Source organism: Hoplias malabaricus, chromosome 1 (genome assembly GCF_029633855.1).
Source record: "Hoplias malabaricus isolate fHopMal1 chromosome 1, fHopMal1.hap1, whole genome shotgun sequence".
Taxonomy (NCBI): domain Eukaryota; kingdom Metazoa; phylum Chordata; class Actinopteri; order Characiformes; family Erythrinidae; genus Hoplias; species Hoplias malabaricus.
In genome coordinates, this window is record NC_089800.1 from 21,479,433 (window position 1) to 21,501,808 (window position 22,376).

At 40.1% G+C, this 22,376-nt stretch overlaps 1 protein-coding gene across 2 annotated transcripts in view; it reads left to right on the forward strand.

Annotated features, from left to right (window-relative positions):
• The window catches only part of nr4a3 (nuclear receptor subfamily 4, group A, member 3), a 34,287-nt gene extending 17,038 nt beyond the window's left edge, over positions 1–17,249 (forward strand). For both annotated transcript variants that reach the window (XM_066686666.1, XM_066686743.1), the window contains 5 exons: positions 2,878–3,007; positions 5,882–6,045; positions 6,619–6,815; positions 10,021–10,199; positions 13,957–17,249. In XM_066686666.1, the coding sequence (XP_066542763.1) occupies positions 2,878–3,007; positions 5,882–6,045; positions 6,619–6,815; positions 10,021–10,199; positions 13,957–14,228 (942 nt within the window). In that variant the 3' untranslated portion in view covers positions 14,229–17,249. The remainder of the gene's footprint in view (positions 1–2,877; positions 3,008–5,881; positions 6,046–6,618; positions 6,816–10,020; positions 10,200–13,956) is intronic.
• Positions 17,250–22,376: the final 5,127 nt, after the last annotated feature.

Consider the following 22,376-nt stretch of genomic DNA (forward strand, 5'->3'; position numbering starts at 1 on the left):
CACAATAGTCATAACATTTTTTTAAAACTGTGCATGATATTAAGAAACTGGATCTTTCTGTGACTTATGAGTGTATATTTGTCATATTATCAATATGAGAGGCCCAGTATATATTTTAAAGGGTCTAGTCACTGAGGGACAGAGCCGAACTGCTCCCCCATAATGCCACTGTGTGTGTAAAGGTACAGTGTCAGTTATAATTTACCGAACAAGCTTTAATGAAAATCCTGTGCAGATTTTAAAACTTCATTTTCTCACTCAAGCTCAGCTTGCTGGTGTCTGAACTGACTCTGCTTCATTTGCCTCTTAATTAAATGAGACCGAATTAACATCATTTGGAAATGAACAGAGGGACATATGCAAAATGAAAATCTGTAAATTGGATTAACTGGTAGCTGCTCCCAAGATATCTCCATCAAACACCATGCAGTTGTTTGTATATGTTTGTGCCTTTGTGTGTGTGTGTGTGTGTGCGCGCGCGTGTGTGTGTGTGTGTGTGTGTGCATGCGTGTGTGTGTGTGTGTGCGCGCTTGGGGCAGCCCTTCATATTAGATTAGACTGGTCCATAACCAGCTCGCGAGCTGTGTCCTATTAATTTAAGAGAAACAGGAGAGATGTCACGTGACTGAGGCCATGTGGAAGCTGAGTATTTCTGTATACGTGGATACAGTGTGTATTACAGAGGTTCTTCACCTGTTGATGGGAACTATTCTGATATTTCTGTTTCTGCATATTTTCTAAGATGTACACAAAGGCAGTATTTTGATATAAAACATTCAAGTGAATGTTCACTGAAATTATGATAAAATGGTGATAAAACCAGAAATCTGATACTTCAAAAACCTTTCTCAGACTATTACAAGCTATTACATGAAATATCATTTAAGATACTTGAGACTTTATATATGTATTTAAGACATTGTTTTGCAATAGTGTGGATGAGATACTGCACACACACACACACACACACACACACACATATATATATATATATATATATATATATATATATATATATATATATATATATATATATATATATATGAAATGTTAGTTCTCAAGTCTATTTGCACTTACCCCTACGTTTCCCTGCAGATCCCACAAGTTCATGGCATTAGTTCCTAGTGTCAGAAACCCTGGCTGTCTTAACTTGATTGACTTTTGTTACACTGAACTCAAAGTGGAAATGCTAAACCATGAAATGTCTTCTATAATCTTTTTACTAGAGGGGGTCTTTATAGTCTGAAAAACAATGGTTTTCAAATTAAAAGGTTTAACTAAAAATCTAAACAGGCCTAAATTTTTTGTTCATTACTAAAACATTCTACACAAGTTAACAAATATAATTTCTTTACATATCTGTGTATGTACTTTTGATTGTAAGAGTCTTTGTGTTTTAGAAAAGCGCTAAATAATAATAAAGTATTATTATTATTATTAATTTTGTGTACATTTTTAAAAAATAGCCTACATTTGAACGCCGCCATTTCATTAGGCTACACTGTGAACTCCTGCACGCGCCGCTCTGGTAGTAATCCGCGGGAAATATGTGGTGAGGAGAAACACAAAATGGTGGACACTGAACACGAACACATTTACGTTTAGAGCGACTCACAAAAGTGCCGTAAAGCGGGTTAAAAAGTAAATACCAGTTAATGTAGAACACCTAATGAAACACCTTCCTACCGACGAAGCCGAGGCCTGGCCGTGTCAGTGCTAGCTAAGTTAACCTCTGGCGCTCGGTAATGAAAGCCGTGTTTCCGTCGTTATTGCCGCGCGGTTAAACGGGCCGCAGATGTCGCTCGTTAAATTTTCTGTCCGTGTTTGTTTTGTACATTAATCCTAATCACAGCGGAACTCAGCGCTCGCACGCAGCACAGTGTCTCCGTTTGAACCCATAACAACTCGAAATACACTTCTATTTCTTTCTCTGTTTGCTCTCGTACTATCAACCCCTCACGATAGTTTTTCTCCTCCTCTTTACAATATATTTGTATCTCTCTATCTCTCTCTCTCTCACACACACACTTCAGGCTACAATGTTACATTTTTTTTCTACATTTCCTTCACATATTCTTTATTATTTCTCACTTTCTTATCTCCTCTTTTCGTCCTTTCCTTCCTTTTGTTTTTTTCTTCTTCCTTTCTCTCTCCATTTCTATTTTTTTCTTTTTATCAGTCTTCCATCTTTCTCACTTCTTGCTCTCATCTTTTCATTTTCATCAGTCTCTCTCTCAATTCAATTAAATTTTCAATTCAGAAACTATTAGCATGACTGAATTAGTGTTGCTAAAGCATAACAGTGAAGATGAACAAAGAATATTTAAACAGGAGTTACAACAAAAACAAATAACTACAGTTATTGATCATGTTTACAATAATAGCATTCTCTCTCTCTCTCTCTCTCTCTCTCTCTCTCTCTCTCAGTGTCTTTTACAACGTGGTCAGTTTTGATTTTCCCTTTAATAAGGTCAGTAATAATCACTAACCCAAGCCCGTGCACATTGGAGGAGAAAACAGGTCCCGGAGCCCCTCTCTCTCCCTCTCTCTCTCTCTCTCTCTCTCTCTGTGTGTGTGTGTGTGTGTGTGTGTGTGTCCCGCGGGAGCTTCTCATCCGCGCTAATAAAGCGGCCACGCGCTGCAGGCCAGGCGTGGCGGGAAATTAATTTTTATCTAATTATCCTGATGGGGCCTGAGCGCTTTATTTTTCACATTGTAATTAGAATCTGACCTGGAAGCTTCTTTTTAATTCTTAAGGAAAGGAGGGAAGGGGGGAAGGGGGGTTTGTTAAATAAACAAACAAAAAAAAGAATCTTTGCTTGTTGTTCACTCACTCTCTCTTTCTCTCTCTCTCTCTCTCTCTCTCTCTCTCTGCAGAGGACAGTACAGAAGAATGCCAAGTACGTATGTCTGGCCAGTAAAAACTGTCCCGTAGACAAAAGGAGACGGAACCGCTGTCAGTACTGTCGCTTCCAGAAGTGTCTCAGTGTAGGCATGGTAAAGGAAGGTAAGATTCACACACAATTCTGAACCCTTGCTAGTTTTGTTGTGTGCCCTGACTTAAAGACATAGTTCATGATTGTAATAAAAAAAACTCTATAAAGCTCTGATGCCCTGTGAAGGACTGGCGCCCCCTCCAGAGTGTATTCCCCGCCTTGCGCCCAATGATTCCAGGTAGGCTCTGGACCCACCGCGACCCTGAATTGGATAAGCGGTTACAGATAATGAATGAATGAATGAATGAATATAAAGCTCTGAGTGTGTGTCCTCTCCATGTGCTGCTTTGCAGTCGGTTTACTCTGGAAATCGCTCTAATGTGTTTACGAAGCCCCAGTGTCTGTAAATGGGTAAAAAAACAAAGTGTCTGGGTCCGGTGCTAGGCTTTCTCTCTCTCTGCTCACGGCAGAGATACGCCATCTGGAGATTTTTAGACAACGGAGAGACTCCAAACTCTGAAAAGCACCAACTGAGATGAGGATGTAGCTCTATTCCTGCTCCATAGGGGGTTAACACTGACTTATTTTTGCTGTTTCAGATGACTTAAGGTCTAAATATCTCCGAACTCTGGAGACGGCTAACTGCATTAGCGACAGTGCTACAAAACTCAAATTACTCAAATTTTAAAATACTCAAATCTCAAATTACAAATAGGTTTCTGTGGGAATTCAAACAGTGAATAAACACTTACAGGCAATTTACACTTCAGACACCTTAAAAGACACAGAGCTTAGAGCTGAGTTTCCTCACAAATTCCTGAGCTATTGTGAACAGCACCCCTTGTGGGGTATTTTGTTAAACGTGAGTGATATACAACCCAGCTTTTCTATAAAGGTTCTTCTAAGAATCTAACAGAACCATTTATCCCTCTTTTAATCGACATTAAATGATTTTAAGCACCACTTAAGAGAAATAATATTAATTTTCCACAAGTTTCTCTGGGGCATTAATGAAATATCTGTGGTATAATTTGGTCAAAATATCACAAAGGTAAAACAACACAGCCCTGTTCAGTAGACCATTTGCAGTGCCTTTTCCTTTAAATGAGAACAAGCTACAAGCTATTTCAGCTGGAGAGCCCAGGAGTGAGAAGCAGAAGCTCTGTTTGTTAACCATTTTTGCTCAGTTTTCCTCTTCTCTGTTATATATATTATTCTATATTTATTCAGGACTATTTTCTCTACACTCCTTCGGGGGAAAATATCTATTCTAAAATATCTGTGCTCTACCTAGGCTGCAGCACAAAAACAGAACGACTCTTTTTGTTTCAATTTGTGGGTTCGTAGGAACTCCCAGAAATCCCAGAGATCCCATAAATAATGTGCTAATGCACTGAAAAGTTTATGTTTTTCATAATATGTTGATGCAATATTATTTGTTTTACTAAATGATTTAAATGGTCCCAAATATTTTCCATCAACATGGGACCTGCAGAGAGCAAAATTCCGTCCCCTGACAAACACAAAGGCAGTACTGACATTGATAGGGGCTTCCTAGTAAATAGCTATCCCCCTGATGCGGCATTGCTTGACTATTTATCATAGCAATTATCAAGGCCATATGACCCTACCTGGACCTGCAGTTAGAGAGGGACGACAAGGAAGGGGAGATGGACGGCCGTCACCTTAATCATTTAAAGCACCCAGACAGACCTGGAGGATATGGGCACTAATAGAGCTTCAGTGCTCAGCTGCTCCACTCTTCTAGTTTGAATGTGTGAATGAATTAAGCGATAATGGGGATGTTTATCGGCACCAGGATTACAGTCTCACACACCGTCTCGCCAATCAGGTTATAATTACATAGTATAGGGCAAGAGGCATGTATAGGTTTCACACAGTGTTTTTCATGTTTGTGCTTATGGGGATATTTGATGTCCGCTTGTGTAGTTTGAGCTTTGTGGACGTTAATTCGTAGAAGCCTCTCACATGAACATGACTCCGGTGATTGGTGCAAATGGGATACATAGAGAGAAGTAATATAATGAATTTACTTGATTCCAATGTGTACATCATTTTTACATGAATACATTTCACTGTTGTCTTTATATTTCCTTCGGGTGAAAAATGATGGACACTGTTTACCGTGTTGTAAATTCAGTCACTTTTATTTCTAGTGTTTTGAAATTGTATTGAGCACAGGTTCACTCTCCCAGGCTTCCTCCTAAACGGCCTGTTCCACTCGGAAAGTGACACGTCTATCAAGTGCCCTCTACTGGTCAGTTAGAGACACTGTTAGATGGACAGGGGAACTGAGGAACATTTTCATTAAAACAATTTTAATGCACCCTTCAAATACATTAAAGATTAATGAAGTCAGTTACCATTCAGTTATTTTCTAGAGTTTGTAGGACATCTGACAGTTTGCGCCACCACCTGCTGCTTTCTCTGTCCTTCTGTATGTAGACGGATCTGCAGCCAATATCTCAGTTGTTGATGTTACATTCTTTTTTATTTTTACTGTTTGCAGTATTTCTAAGAAAGAATATAAATAATGGAAAACTGTAGCAAAGAGAACATTCTTAAAAGTTGTAATGTGTTTAAAAAGGCTTCAGTTTAAGGTTTTGAGGTCTGTGTTTTTGTGGATTAATATGTCCACGTGTATTGATCATATACATGCTGATTCTGAGGATATTCTAAAATATGTTTCCTTAAAATCATACAGAGACAGGTTTAGTTACACTATAATTACACTGTAACACTAATATTTAGGAGAAGAAGAGGGCCATACTGCTGTTCTGAAAGGTTTCATATTAAAAGCTTAGTGTTCTACATGTTACTATTAACCAGCAAGTGTGTTATCTTTTGGAAAAACATTTGTATGGGTTTCTAAGCTTGCAGGGTGCTGTAAGTAATGCAGCTGTGTGTATTTGTGTTGTGTTCAGTGGTGCGCACAGATAACCTGAAGGGGAGGAGAGGTCGTCTACCATCTAAACCAAAGAGTCCACTCCAACCTGAGCCGTCACCTCCCTCACCCCCACTCAGCCTGCTCAATGCTCTGGTCAGAGCCTACTCCCAGTCCATACCACGGGAACTGGACTACAGCCAGGTGCCTGAGCGTGTGTGTGTGTTTGTGTGTGAAGCTCCTACCTGTCTTTATAGCAATTACAATGTTAAAAATTTCATATACTTAATGTGAGGTTTACAGGAGAATAATGGATTTCAATGGAAGCCTATGTAAAAAGATTTAATTCGCAGTCATTTTGTATCATTTCTATTGGCCAATTCATTATGACTTTTTTACACAGTGGGGAGGCTGCTGTGTCCGAATGATGTAGTAAATTTAAAAACAACAAAAATGAAGAAACATTTTCTGTGGACAGCAATGTATTGAATTACGTGAATTTAAAAGCGTAACATGTAATGTACCTTTCCAAACGTCTTCTATCTCTTCTCCTCTGCATCTCTCAGTCCTCTGTATCTTCCCTGATCTTATACCATGCCGATCTCTTTGTTTATTCTCCCTGTCTCATTTCATCCGTCTTTAGAGAGGGAAAACACGATTGGGGTTTGTTTGTGGTGTATTGTTGAACCTGACAGTCAGCGCTGAAGTAATTTGACTACACTGGCAAAGTAAAGACGTGCTAAATCTCTCGATCTCTTTCTCTCTCTGTCGGTTTAGTTCAGTGCGGTAGAGACGGGTGGTCTGGCCGAGGCTCAGCAGATTCAGTTGTTCTACAGAGTGCTGACCGGCTCCATGGAGGTCACACGCTGCTGGGCAGAGCGACTGCCCGGATTCTCTGAGCTTCACCACGACGACCAGAACCTGCTCATAGACTCCGCCTTCCTTGAGCTGTTTGTGCTCCGCCTGGCCAACAGGTAGGTCCTCTCTCTCTCTCTCTCTCTCTCTCTCTCTCTCTCTCTCACACACACACACACACACACACACACATTTTTGATGTCTATGCTCTTAAAAACAAAGTTGCTGTAAAGGATTCTTGGAGCAATTCCATAGTTGGTTCCGTACAGAACCATGTTTGTTTAAGAGACTGCGTGAGTGTGAAGAACCTTTTAAAGGTTTAAAAACCCATCACTCGGTCTAAAGGTTCTTTACCCATTTAAACACATCAGCAAATATGGTTCTTAATGGAACCAAAAATGGTTCTTCTATGGCATCCCTCAAAGAACCTTTTGTAGCCTCTTTATTTTAAGAATGTGTTATAAAATGTCTTGCCAAAAAGCAGCTCATTTGTCACAAGCCCAAAGGAATTCTGTTACAGGATGAAGTTCCTCACATTGTGTGAAATCTTCATTTAACATTTTTAAATGCCTTCAGGATGGACTAAATGTTTAGCCCAGATTATGATGAGACTAAAGTTAAAAGATTGCACCTTCAGTTCTTTCCAGACACTGACCTCTTCCCTCAGTGAGCTGTACGGTTGCTATGGTCACGGCACAGACCACCCTCAGCATTCACTTGTTTAAATTTATGGGATAGCAACCCATCCTAATCCTTTCTTGTGTGTGCATAACACACATACAACAGAACCACATATACATTAACGTTTGTTAACTGATGTGTGGTTGTAAGAGGCTTGTCTCATCTCGCTTTTCAAACTGCAAGCGAGATTTGTTTGTGTGCAAGTGACTCAGTGGCGTTGTGACAGGAAGTGATTTTTTTTCTTCGTATTTTGGTTCAGTCATTTCTTCTTCTCCCTATTTAACCAGCAAAGAAACCTCTCTCTCTCTTTCTCTCTCTCTCTCTCTCTCTCTCTCTCTCTCTCTCTCTCTCTCTCTCTCTCTCTCTCTCTCTCTATGAGGAAGCAGGTGCAGGGAGGGAGGCCAGTGGGTGGTGGCGTCACAGCCTCAGTAGGGGGCTCCAGGCTGGGGTTCTGACTCACTGTAGCGGGAGGATTCATCCGGGCCTACGTCACTCACATGCTCACCAAACTCACACTTGTCCAGACTTTACACAGAGACAAAGCACACCTTAAAACTTGTTCCTTTAGGTAAACACACAAACTTAAAATTGTCATTCAAATAATAATAATTAATTAGTTTAAAAAATAATGTCTATTGATTAATTTATACCAATTAATCCATGGGCAAAACACGTCAATTATAAAACATGCTTTTCTTTTTAGATACCACCTTTAGTCCCTGAGCAGGTAAAGATATAAATATATAATAAAGAGTATAGACCTAAGAAGAACGGATCATTTCTCTGAGTTATGTAACAACGTGTGTACAATATTCAGTAATCTACTGTTAATTCAGTAACTACTAAGAATGATTTCTCTACTAGAATATATACAGTTACTAATAGATACTGCTGTGAATTGCTCTGCAGGTATTTGCAGTTATTCAAAAAACACTGTGAATATTTTAGTATTAATAGTATTTTCAGTAACTACTTTCAAATATAAAGTAACTGCTTTTAATTAATTAATAAACTACTTTTACTACAGTTAAATATTCATTAAACACTATTAATTATTCAGTAACGTCCAATAATTATTGAGAACATACATTCAGTTCAGTAATTCAGTAATATTAATCGTTTTTTAGTAAGTGCTATAAAACTAATATTTATTTTTTTTTATTATGTTTTTTTTTTTTTATTTTAGTTTTTTTTAATATGTTCTAAGTGTATTGTACGTAAAGAAAAGAATGGCAGTAAATGCAACATATTCCTTCAGTAAAGGAGCCCATATTTTCTCCCTCACACACACACAGACAGTATGTATTCAGAACACTCCTTCATTCACATAGTCTGACACACACACACACACACACTTGTAATCAGTGCACATGGCAAAACCACAGATAGTAAATGAATGAACAAGTCACTGAGTGAGTCGCTCTGACGCAAACATTAAAAATGTGGTTTTCAAGAAGCTTTTGTTCATGTCACTGTTTCAATAGTCACTGATTCTCATTTCTTTACACTCACCAGCCCTGGGCCTTGTGTTTATGTGCATGTTTGTGCAAGGTCATTTCCCTAACAACAAATGTTCTGGTTCACTGCCCATCAGGGCTTCAGAATTAGAAAGATAAGATTTTTATGTTGCTTCCTTTTCTTTTTCTCTTGCTCTTTTCAGTTTTGCCCACTTTCCTCCTGCACTCACCTCCTCTCCCGCTGTGTCTGAGAGCGCGTGTGTGTTTAGTAATTGTGAGCTAATGAAGAACAGCTCATGACCAGAAGCCAAGTACTCCACGGGAAAAATGAGGAGTGTTTTTTCTACCGAAAATTGCTGGGTTGGGAGTGAAGAGGTAGTCAAGAGAAGTGATGAGAGGAAAAGATGGAGAGGAGAGGAGAGGAGGGAGGGAAGAACAGAGGATTAGAAGTATAGGAAAAAAGACAAGTAGTGAGAAGAGGGGAAGAAGAAGAGTAGAAAAGTGTAACGGATGATGAGAAAGTAGGCAAAAGTTAAACGTGTAAGAATACAAGAAAATAAAAAGCCATTACAGTATCAGAGATGATCCGACATGGTGCAGCTGTCCGTCATTCAAATGAAACTTCGGTTCAGCAACTTATGTTCTGTCCCATGTTGAAAGAAAGAGAGACAGAGAGGAAGAGAGAAAGACAGCAAGCAGGAGAGGGAGAGAAGGAGCGAGGGAGAGATGGGGGTGTCTGAGGAGGGAGAAATCTCAGGAATGTTTTAAACGTGTAATTGGGAGAGCTCAAACGTAATTAAGTCCATTCCGATCTTTTGATGTGTGCTTCCCTACGCTGGCTTTCATTTGTCACCATGGTAATTGTTTCCGTGCACAACGACTTGAATACAGACTTTTAGCATCCAATCAGGACTCAGATTTATGGCTGAAGAGATGAGAGCGGGTTGGCGATTGGCATGCGTATATGTACACGTGCATAAGCGCTAATATGGAATCTCAGACAGAAATGGAAACCGATATCTCATCCCTTTGGTGGAGGATGTGATGGAAATGTGGCGATTAATTAAAAGATGAAAGGTGGTGACTGAACCTCAGCCATCAAACGGCACCTTGAAGCTGAATAAATAACAACAATCCTTCATCAACTTAACTCCTACCGCTCCCTATTTCCCTCTCTCTTTCTCAGGTCGTTGTTAGCAGAGGAGAAGTTTGTTTTCTGCACAGGGCTCGTGCTCCACCGGCTGCAGTGTCTGCGAGGCTTTGGAGAATGGCTCGACTCCATCAGAGACTTCAGTTCCAACCTTCAGAGTCTGAACCTGGACTTACCGGCCTTCTCCTGCCTGTCCGCCCTAGTTCTGCTCACAGGTAACATATTAACACACACACACACACACACAAGGTCATCTTAGCTAATACCACAGAATCGAAAATTCTCCTCATTGTCATTAAACACTGAATAGTGGTCTATGCTTTTAAAAGTATTTAAAGAAATATTTTTATTCTTTTCTGTTGATTTAGGCTCTAGTACTTTTCTCTTTAATGCTTTTTGAATTGTACTGACAAAGCCAATAGGTGGTTGTTTGACCGTGATGTTGTGTTGTTGTCAGTTTTTTGCAGTTTTTCAGTATATCGCATCGACTGAAATTAAGAAATATATTTTGAAATCTGTTGATTGTAGACTTGCACACAGTGTATAGATGCAGTTGTGTTGTTTACTGGTAAAACTCAGAACTCTGGGGTTATAATATAAAGTTTTAATGTTGTGACAGTGTTTGGGGAAAAAGGGAATAAGATGAAGGAAGGAGAATGTTTCAGAGGTCCAAAAATTCATTAGCATTGCAGACATAATATGAATGTGTTGTCAGCCAATCCCTTGTTAGTAAATTCCACAGGTTACATTAGCTAGTAGTGGAGGCTAATTTGTTAACTAACAGCTGGCCTACAATATTTAAACCCAATCCATCAACGTGACCTTTCACTGCACATCAAATCAATATAATCAGAGATTAATAATATTTGTTAAACTGAGGTTGTTTGTCAAAGATTGCACACCACAATTCCTCATTATGTTGACTGATTTTACCAGCAAACCAACAAACTCACAACAGCAGCTATGAGAGAGCGGTGGAAGAACATGTCTAGATCATTTGTGTGTTTGAGGATAATCCCCCCCTCTGTCCCATTGTCCCCCTCTGACACATCCGCATGTCTTTTTTTTTTCAATTTGCTCCAGTCTTCCCTTGCTCTGCCTTTCCCACATTCACACCTCTTTGTGCGACTGTGGCCTGTTGTCACGGCGATCACAGGTGCAGGACAGGTGATGCCAGAGATTGAGTTTACCTACATAGGAGAAATAATCCCCTATTAATCATGGGGAGAGAGAAATAGGGAGTGAAAGACAGTGAGACAGAGACAGAAATGGGGAAAAGGAAGGGTTTGTGTGTTTTCTGTGAGAACAGGTGGGGTGTGTTGGTTATTGGGTGACAAATTAGGGGTGTGTGTGTGTGTGAGGGTCAGCAGGTGTTTCAGGTTATATGCACATGCATTATTAAGACCAAGGCTAAACCGTAGGTCAACCTATATTCATAAACACACAGAACACACAATGTTTTTCCAAGGGTTGCTATATTTAGTGCCGGATAATGTCTTGAAAAAAATCCCACTTTTTAAACAGTTATTTGAAAAAGCAGAGATGTGGTATGTGTCTTGGAGCTTTAAGCAGAAATACAAATTATTAAACAGCGTTTTGATATTTCTTTTAATAGCTGAGGTGTAAACATTATAAAGACAAAATATACATAATAGCAGATTATATTCCATGCGGTCCACGTTTGTAATATTTTACAATATTTTAACTCTTTTGTTATATGACCCTTTTGTTATATTTTTAAAAATAATAAAAGCTTGAGAGAAGAGGCATATACAGGTCTGTCTAGCCGTCCATTGCCCAATCACCCATCCTCTGTTTATTTCCCATCAGAACCTACAGTCTTCAGTCTTCTGCAGAACGTGTGTGTGTGTGTGTGTATGTATGTATTGGCCTCCATGGAGCAGCACTTAGCTCTGTAGAGGGAGGAATCGACCGCTACTCAGCAGAGCCCTGCTCTCCTCCTCCATCCCCCCATTTCCCTCTCTTTCTCCCTCTCTCGTGCTCCCTTTTCCCCCTCTTCACTCCTCCACTCAATCTATCGACCCTCTAAAAGTGTCTGCAGTGAAAGAGTGCCATCGATCATCCCCTAGAGAGAGAGAGAGAGAGAGAGAGAGAGAGACCAGGACTTTGTAGCTACTCAGCACCCACAGAATGAGGACAAATAAAAGCAATACACATACACTTGTGCACGCAGTCATGCGCATACACATACATTCATTTACAAACCAAAACTTATCCCCTTATCTTTCAGTTATTAAAAGAATAAGTGGAATACTCATCTCATTCTGTCGCCTCTGTATAGTAGGGCAGATCTACAGAATGTCAATGGGCAGAAGCCTCAGAGACTAAAGAGATTATTATTACATTTTCATTATTCAGTTTGTCCTCTCTGTTGTTTTTACAACTACTGTTTACTTGGGAGTCTTTTTGGGAGCAGGGATATTTGTGTTTCTCACAGTCTAATTAAACCATTAAATGACGGTGAGGTCTGGGCACACAGTGGACACTGAAGAAAAATGGAGCTTGACTTTCTCTTATCTCTGGAGGATGAAAGCTCTATAAATAAAGTAAAGTACTATTTATCTGACCCACTTCTGACTTCCCAGCGTTACGGTTTATAGGGGGTTAAACACTAAGCACTAGGGCGATTTTACAGAAATTTACATAAACACACACACTCATCCACAAGCACATACACTCTGAGGAGTGAGAAGTATGTGGAGTGGGCCGGCTGGAAGGTTGTTATTGACACAGTACCGCCGAATTGTTAGAACTGAAGCTTTACACCAACTCAAAGTGACCAACAGACAGGAGAGTGAGACACACAGTTCCAGACATTTGTCCCCATTGTAACACACACACACAATACATTTTGCATAACTGTCCATAAGTAGATGCAGAATTCTTCATCTTATGCATCTGACTGCTTGTGCTGGGCCAAGGGGCATGTGTCTGTCACACATTAGATGGCTACAGGTGATCTCAGAGCTGCCGTGTCTCTATTGGTAACTGCATTAGTATCAAGTCATGGTTCACCTGTTCACAACAAAAAATAATCCTGCTAATTGTGGCATGTGTTGATAATAATCCTTTTAGAGAATCAATTGTATGTGTGTGTGTCACCCTGTGAAGGACTGGCGCCCCCTCCAGGGTCTGTTCCCACCTTGCGCCTAGTGATTCCGGGTAGGCTCCGGACCCACCGCCACCCTGAACTGGATAAGGGTTACAGACAATGAATGAATGAGTGTCTGTGTCCAGAACCAGAATGTGAAGTTGTTATCACATATGTGTATTATTGGACATTAACATGATTTCATTCTTGAAAGATTTGGAGGCGTGTTATTTTTTAAAATGCTTTTAAACCTCTTGAACAGAGCGTCCCATGTATTTGGCAGTGGCACATTAAATTACATCAGACACTACATGCACACCCACATTCATAGTTAACAAACAGAACGAGTGGTTGAGAGGCTGAATGGCAGGGTTTTTCCTGCTTTCACTGTTTTCTGTGAATTATGCACACTTTTATTAGTCCTTGGTGTGTGGTGTATTATTTGGTCAGGAGCAAAAAATGTTGTCTTGAGCAGCTGGAAAGTCAAAAACTAATCATTTAAATAATTGAAGTTATGTAATATAATGTTGGAGTAGGACCACGCCCCAAACTCCTCCCCTGAGCCCTGTGTACACCCTGCAACTGCAATAGTTATTGATTTAATTAATAAAAAGTAAAAGTAAAACATGACTGAGGTTCAACTAATATTAACAGGTTTTCCTGTTCCAAAAGGTAGTTTAAGAAACAAATCTAAAATAAAATCTTTAGGTTCGTCATTCCCTAGCACTGAGGAATGACTTTATGAATGAAGAAATAACCATGTTCTCTGTTGGTCTTAAAGGGCTCTTTGTTTTTGTATGGCTTTGTAAATTGTGTGCGACAAACAGAGAGTTCATTTGTTCTCATCTGTATCTCCACAGAGCAATGTCCTGGCCTCAAAGAGCCCAAGAAGGTAGAGGAGCTGCAGTCCAAACTCATCTGCTGCTTGCGGGAACACCTTAGCACCAGCGGGGCCGGGGGCGTGGCCGCTGCAGGCAAGGCCCCTCCGTCTCTGGCGGTTGTGTTGGGCTTGAGGGCAGAGCTGCGGTGTCAGCGTACTCAAGGCCTCCAGAGAATCTTCTACTTGAAGCTGGAAGACTTAGTCCCACCCCCTCCGCTCATTGATAGGTTCCTGGACACCCTGCCCTACTGATGGCTCAAAGAAATGCCCACATAGTTCACAGACATGCCCAAAAAAGCTCATTCAAACACCCCCAAGGTTGCCGTGTGGACGCATTACTGAGGGGCTGAGCCTGAAGATGAGAGAGACTCATTAACTACATTTCCCCCGAGACTCGAGTGTGATTTCAGTGGCACAAGAGCTCAAAACAGACATTTGTTTTTTCACTTTGGCTCTGCATTGGAAAATGTAGATGTATGTGTATGTGAGTGTGTGGGTGAATGAATGAGTGTGTGTGAGTGTGTGTTGGGGGGGTTTGGGCAGGGGTAAAAGCAGACCTGTGCTTTTGGACTATTGTTCAGTGTGTCACGGGACTGAGTGTGTGTGTATGTGTGTGTATAACTGTATGTTGGTGTATGTTGGAAGTAGAGAGTATGTAAAGAGGGGTTTTTTTCAGTCAGAAAGCAGTCACCTGAACTCTGAGGGCTTCTGAATCACACACGCACACACACACTCGCTTTTCTGGAAGTGTGTTAAAGGAATTGTTTGACATTTTGCAGCCTGGTCTGTAGATTATGGTGGATTAATACAGACAGTCATTTCAGTGCAGCTCCCCGTTCTTCTCAAAGAACACCCCTTTGGTAAAAGAATGAAATACAGTGACTCTGAGCGTACGGCATAGAGCCATTCCACAGTTGTATCAGAATTCACCAGTAGATTGCATCTGTTATGGGTCTCAATTTGGACGATTTAAATGTCAGAGGACACACCACCCACGGATTTGAGGTGCACAGTCATATGTGTCTTCTAATCTGTGTGATCTTTGAATGTGCAGACCATATCAGTCCTGCTGTGCCGTCTGGTCCCAGTGCGTTTTATTATTTATTGCAATAATGCTTACCAAACAGATTACGTTTAACAGTTAAGGCCATGCTGCAGCGTCCCATGCACGAAGGCCTTAACTGAACGAATTTTCGATGCCCGGCCCAATGACGTAACAATAGGAGCCTAGGGTAACTCTAGCTTTTAGGGCGATTGAGTCATATTTAGCCCTATTTCAATAAGAAGTGATTTATAGGCTGTGAAACACGAATTAACCAGGTTAGCTTTGTTAAAGCTACTGTATTCCACCCCGTGCTAAACATGGGCTGCGGCCGTGAATCTCCACTCTTCTCGTTCTGTCAGTGTTCATGGCATCAGCACACATTCAGAAAAAAATAAACACCATGGTTGCTCACATATAACTGTCACATATACCTATGCAGAACAGCTATAGACTACAGTCTTTTTCGTCATTTGTATTTTTCACGCAGCCTTTGATTATTTTCTTTATTACTTCTTAAACATCTACTTAAAGGAACACTATGTAAGATTTGGGTTTTTTGGTCCTGGGGCACCCCCTAGTGTAATTACAATTTAGAGCACTGTACTGAAATGAATGGGGAAGAAGCAGATATTTTCCTATCCTCCTGCACAAGTTACATAGTTCAGTTTCTGCAGTGCTGAGCCCAGAGTAGCAGTGACTCAGAGACTCTATGGAGCATCACAGTGACTTTGAAGCTGTGTTTTTATGGTAAATAATATTACACAGTGTTCCTTTAACTCGTTCGCTAGTGAGATACGTATTTATTACATTTAACAGGAGTGTTTTATTGTTTAATCTTGTTACTGAGGGAGAGGCAAACGTAGTGCCCTACTCTCTTAAAAATAAAGCTGCTACAAGGTTTTTTTTTTTAAATGGTTCTGTATGGAACCAAAAGTAGTTCTTCTACCCTGTAGCACGTTTATTTTTAAGAATGTAGGACTTTTGGTGCATGTTTTTCTTGCTTCAGCAGGAAACTGAACCCAGTCAGCAACACGGAGGGCAGCAGTGTTGCTGCGCTGCTCTCACTGCTGTGCCGTACTCACTTCAGCAACTGCCCACTGGCTTCTGTTCTGTGTTTCTGTGGAAGAGAGTGTTTCTTTTCCTGAAACACAAGGAAAACCACAAAAATGATTGTGTGTAGGAATCCACTGTATTCTACAGATGCAGCAGATTATTCTTTAAGCTCTGAGGGAAGGTTTAGACAGATAGGACAACCATTGTCTGGACAGAAAAAAGTGCATTAAATTTTCTAACCACAGAATCACACTGTTCACCCAAAAAAACAAAATACAAAAAAAAAAAACTGCATTCAAGTGCAATTTACTAAGTGCTATTTAACAGAAATAAACAGGTTAGTGAGCAGAGCTGGGGAAGGAGGGAGCATAGGAGTTTCATTTCTATTTCAACTCTAAATTATTTTAATACTAAAGACACGCCTTTCGAGGTGAAGGTTTTAAAACTGAGCAGAAAAGATTTTCTCACATCAGTTCTGCGCACTAACTCTGTACCGAGTTCCACAAACTTGAAATGACTCTCAGTTTATTTTCATTTGTAGAGGTAGGACTGTAGAACTAAAAAGAGAATTTGAGCTACAAGCACTTAAAAAGAGAAAGGGGGTGGGGGGTGGAGAGGGAAGAAAAGAGAAAAAGACTGGGCAGGAGGAACGAAACATTCCACGTTCATGCTCATTTTTTGTAAGTTTATATTGTTAATGCCATTTATTAATATGGAGGACTTCTTGCAAAAAAATGTCTTTTATTTGTACAAAAAGGAAAAAAAAAAACACAAAAGATTATATGCATGGTTTTCTCTTTCTCGCTTTTCTTGCCTGTATTTATTTTGCAAAGACCGCCGGCTCCTAAAGGGCTTGGACACCTTCATCACGACTTGGGCTTTCTGTTTTATCGCTAACGTTGCCCAATAGGCGACTCTTTTGAGACGAGACGTAAGACGTACAAATGATATAAATATATAAATATATAAATATATATATATACACACACCAGACAAAAACTAATATTTTGAAGTGTTTTTATCAGATAGCTTTTTTCAAATCTTGTGGTACGAGTTGTGCATTTGTTTTTCAGTTTGTTTGTTCATTTCTTTTGAAGAAAGAAACAAGATGACAAAAAAAAAATGTGTCTCTTCTGGTTTGTTTAGTTTTCTCTTTGGTTTCACTGGAGGCTCTGTTCAGCACTTTCAAAACATAAAGAAAAGAAAAACTGATTCGTTTTGTCTGAAAGCGTCTGGAGTTTTGTTGATGTGTGTGTGTGTGTGTGTGTGTGTGTGGGTGGGTGCATCTACAAGGGTTCACTCATGCTGTGGGCACCAAAACCTGTTTGCACACTTGTGTTGTGGGGAGCACAATCTGGTTCCCACAAGGTGAATAATTAAAAGCTGAGGTGAAGACATCTCTGAAGGTTAGGGTTAGGGGAAGGTGAAGAGTAGTTACAGTTAAATGTAGGTTGATTCTCCAAAATGTGGGAAAGTTAATGTTCAATTTCCAACAATGCATGAATATAAGGGAGTTCCAACAACGCCCTCCAATACAATCTAGAGGCATGGGGTTACAATGAAGCTGCTATAGAGAGTCCATCTGTTTTGGCAAAGAGCTTTTCTGTGGAGATTATCCAACCTGTGAGACACAGCTGAGCACCTGTGTTAGTAAATGGTGCACAGTAAAGTTAAAGGAACATGAATAAATAGATGCATCTTACATCTGACATAAGCTGTTTTTTACCAGACATCCCTTTGTGGAAAAGAATGTGTATTTAAAGTATACTATTTTGGAAACACTCATTTGTACTAAATCATTACTAATATGTAATTTAAATTACATTGAGTTACACTTAATGTACACTGAGTGAACTATTCATATGTTATTTCTCCAACTCTGTAATACAGTTTAAATATATTTTATCTTCTTAGTGTTGTATACGTTCTTATCTTTTACTGTAATTTATACTGGATTTTGGTACATTCATTTTTATTAGTTTTTTGACACAGTATGATTGTTTATATTAGGGGCTTTTATTTTATATTTTATTAATCATTTACGCTCATTTATAATGTGTTTTAGAGGCAGCTCAGAGAAATATATTTAAGTTTTATTAGAAGAGTGACAAAAATAACATATAGTTCACTCAGTGTATATTAAGTGTAATTTAATACAATTTAAATGACATATTAATAACGATTTAGTACAAATTAAAAAGTATAATCTCTTTTTTGACAAGGGTTATTAATTGCCTGTGTGTGTGTGTGGTCCCTGTAATTAGCCTTCAACTTCCAAGCCATTACCAGACAATTCATAACTGTTAATATACATTAAGCTGTAATCCTCACAATGATGAATAATGAATAAGGAGCCTGTGGTGTAAGGGGTTAAAGTGAAGTGCCTCAGAGAGAGGGGATGATTTTTGGGAGATTCCGTGAACGAGAGCGATCAGGTCAGAGCCTCCAGCCCTTGTTAAGCCTCATCGATCCACACTGTGACATTTCACAGACGAGACACAAACACACATTACAAGTGCACGCATGCACACTGACACAGCTGCTCATTCTGTTTCTCCATCTCTGTCTTGATACATCAACAGCAAAGCTCCCCACCCATGCACACACACACACACACACACACACAAACTTGCATGCAAACATTTGGCCAAACGCATGCTCTCACACACCCACTCACTAAAATGTCACAGTGTTTTGCATCGGAGGTACCACCACCACCTATAAAAAGCTTTACATCTCACAGTGTGATCAGCAGCAGCCGCAACCTTTTAATCTTTTAAACCGTGCTCTTTACTCCAGTTAATAATCAGTGTACTGTGAATTATTCTACAATAATTCACTACAACAACCAGACGTTTCTAGTCACTTTCTCCTTCAGCTCACAGTCTCCATAGAAAGGCATTGTTTTTTGAGTGAGATGATTGAATAGCTGCATAGAAGCCTGAGGATGTGCTAGAGGGGTACAAAGAACACCCCCCCTCCCCCTTCCCTCAACACTGGACCGTGGTGTGATGGAACTCTGTTCTCCAGAGAGTTGGAGCACCATCTAATACCTTTGGAATGAGTTGATTCTAGATAAGTACCTGGCCTCAGTAATGTTTTTGTGGCTGGATGCAGAGATGGTAAAGTCATTCAGAGCGGTGTGAGCGATGTGAAAATATTCACAGGAGAGATTTCAGATGACAGTATTAATGCCTCACAGTCCCCCCTCAAAGAAACCATAATTGTAAGATATGGCAAGGCGTTTAAGGCAAAACTGTGCTTTTTTTTATTTTTTGCTTCTACAAAGGTGTTATTTTGAAGGGTTGCCAAAATCACCCAGGTGACGTCTTTTTTTTAAAACATCACTGGGGGGATCTTGACTACATTAAGATGCATCCATTACCAACAAAGGTGTTCCACGCAGCTTGGATTATCTCAATAGAAAAGCCTTTACTAATAAAAAAAATAAAAAAGTAACTAAATAAAAAAGAGGTTCCACATGAGCCTGAGGTCACCGTGCACATTTATTACCCGAATTTCTTCCTCATTTATAAGTTGCCACAGCCAGCTGTTAGCTAGGAATCCCTCAAACGTTGACAAATGCACTTTCTTCCTCTGACTCTGGGTCATCTTTTCAAACTGTTGCTAACACAAAAAGCCACTAGAAAGCTCATATCAGTTTTGCAGGAGAACACAAACTGCTCAGATGTTCAGATGTGCTATGTTTGCTAACAGAACGTCAGGATCATATTACTTTGTTTGTTGATTACTGAGATGTCTTCATAACCAGTACAATGCTAGCACAGCTGACCTGGGCAGGTAAACATGTCTGGTCGCATTGTTTTGGAAGCAGTTTGAAAAGAACAGCCAGTTGGCTTCTCAAAGGAGGTAGGTGCACTGTGTGTGACGCTGTGTGTGACTGGGGAATTCTAGCTAACGTCTGAAACTGGAGGTGACTAAGCTGGAGAGAAATGTGGGTAAAAATGTTAAGAGGCATTCATTCATTCATTCATTGTCTGTAGCACTTATCCAGTTCAGGGCGGCGGTGGGTCCGGAGTCTACACGGAATCATTGGGTGCAAGGTGGGAACACACACTGGAGGGGGCGCCAGTCCTTCACAGGGTGACACACACTCACACATTCACTCACACCTACGGACACTTTTGAGTCTCCAATCCACTTACCAACATGTGTTTTTGGAGTGTGGGAGGAAACCGGAGGAAACCCACGAAGAAATGGGGAGAACACACCTAAACCCTGGAGCGGGGCTCAAACCCACAACGTCCAGGACTCTGGAGCTGTGTGATAGAGACACTACCTGCAGCGCCACCGTGAGGCCTGAGAGTGAATAATTTCTCGCTCAAATGATGACATTTCCTCCAGTAAAACACCACTCAAACAGGTTGTAACTTTTTCATAACAATATAATAAAGTGGTTTATTTTTACAATAAACAGCATTTGGTAGGAGTCATTCACACACTCACACACACACACACACACACACTTACTTGAGGCAGGTGGAGTGCAGGCTGGTGAAGCTGTCTATCAGGGAGCATTCAGATCGATTCAGAGTGACAGGTAGCAGATCCCCCTGGAGTCTTCATTAAAGCCTTCTATTAGAGCAGAAAGGGAGGGGCAGAAGCACACACACACACACACACACACACACACACACACAGAGAGAGAGAGAGAGAGAGAGAGAGGGTGTGTGTGTGTGTGTGTGTGTGTGTGTGTAGGTCTCATGTAATATTGATCAGCTGTTAGTGAGTTTGTTGAGAGGGATCAGGAGGCCGGTACTCACACTGTGACGAGTGGCAGCCGAGCTTTAGCACAAGAATGAGTCCGGGCCTCCTCCATATAACACACACTCACACACACACACACAAAGAGAGAACACTAAATGCAAACATGGAAAATGCCATATAAGCATAACCGTGGCATCTATACCCATTTATGACAGAATAACATCAGAGACCTTTGGAGAGAGATTAGTCTCAAAATAATGACAAATGCGTAAATGTTAATCCACGAATTAAACACAAATACATTTCTCTATTCACAAATAAATATTTCTCAGTCTGTGTCTCACAGTTTGTACAAATACAGTTACATTCATAAAAACATGTTTTTATTTTTATAGATATATCATTATTTTTATGTGAAAATACATTTGTTTAAGTTTACATTTTATTTGTCTGTAAAGTCACAGTTGAATTTAAAGTGTATTAATAAAGTGTTGGAATCTGCGTTTGTGAATCAACTCACTCGCCTGTTTTCCGTGACGTGTTATTGTTCATTTCCTCTTTTTGTTTTTGGATTTTGAGACTTTCGTATGGAGAGAGATTAGTCACAAAATACTTTACAAATGCGTAAATGTTAATCCACAAATTAAACGTGTCACAAATATGTTTCACTGATCACAAATGAACACATCCCAATCTGTCTCACAGTCTGCAGTTTGTACAAATACAGTTACATTCATAAAAACATGTTTTTGATTTTCATCGATATATCACAATTTTATGCGAAAATAAATACATTTGTTTAAATTTACATTGCAAATATGTGTAAAGTCGAAGTCTCGATTTTAAAATGTATTTGTAAAATGTTGAATCTGCGTTGAATCTTTGGTAAAGTATTTTGAGACTAATCTCTCTCCATAGTTTCGCACTTCACTCGCTCCACATTCACACTCAACTGCATCTGTAACTCCACTAATGTGGCCGCAGGGGAGCGAGTCACCGCCAGGGGGCACTGCTGTTTTCGCCCAGTGTTTCAGGACTGACCTTGCTGCTCGTACCGCAGCTAAACAGAGCCCTGTAGGCGGGACTGTGACTCCATTGGTTGCGGCAGTAAATGATGGACAGTAACTCCGGCTGCTGATTGGCTAAATAATAGTGATGACCAATGAGAAACCTAATCTCTGTTTAGATGTTCTCTCCGACTAAAGAAGAACAGCTTCCGTCTGAAACAAGTCATCTTCTGAACAGTCAAACCTCAAAAATACAGCATACAGCGCGTCCCGTATCAGTCCAGTACACAACACGGCGTTAGTGTCCGAATACGGGATGCGTTTAAAGTTTTTTATTTGATACTAGTCTACAGTGAAATCAAGGAAGTTCTGCTAGATTTTAATGTCGTTAAATGTAGGGCCCCATAAACCTTCAGAAGTGTTCCACGGTGACCCCCCGCTCCTAAGTGTCTGAGACATGAAACTGATTATTCGGCTCTTTGTTCGAAACTACTACATTAAATATTGCCCAATGGTTTTTACAGTTAATTTTGCCTCACACGCCCATAAAACAGCAGTGCCCTCTGG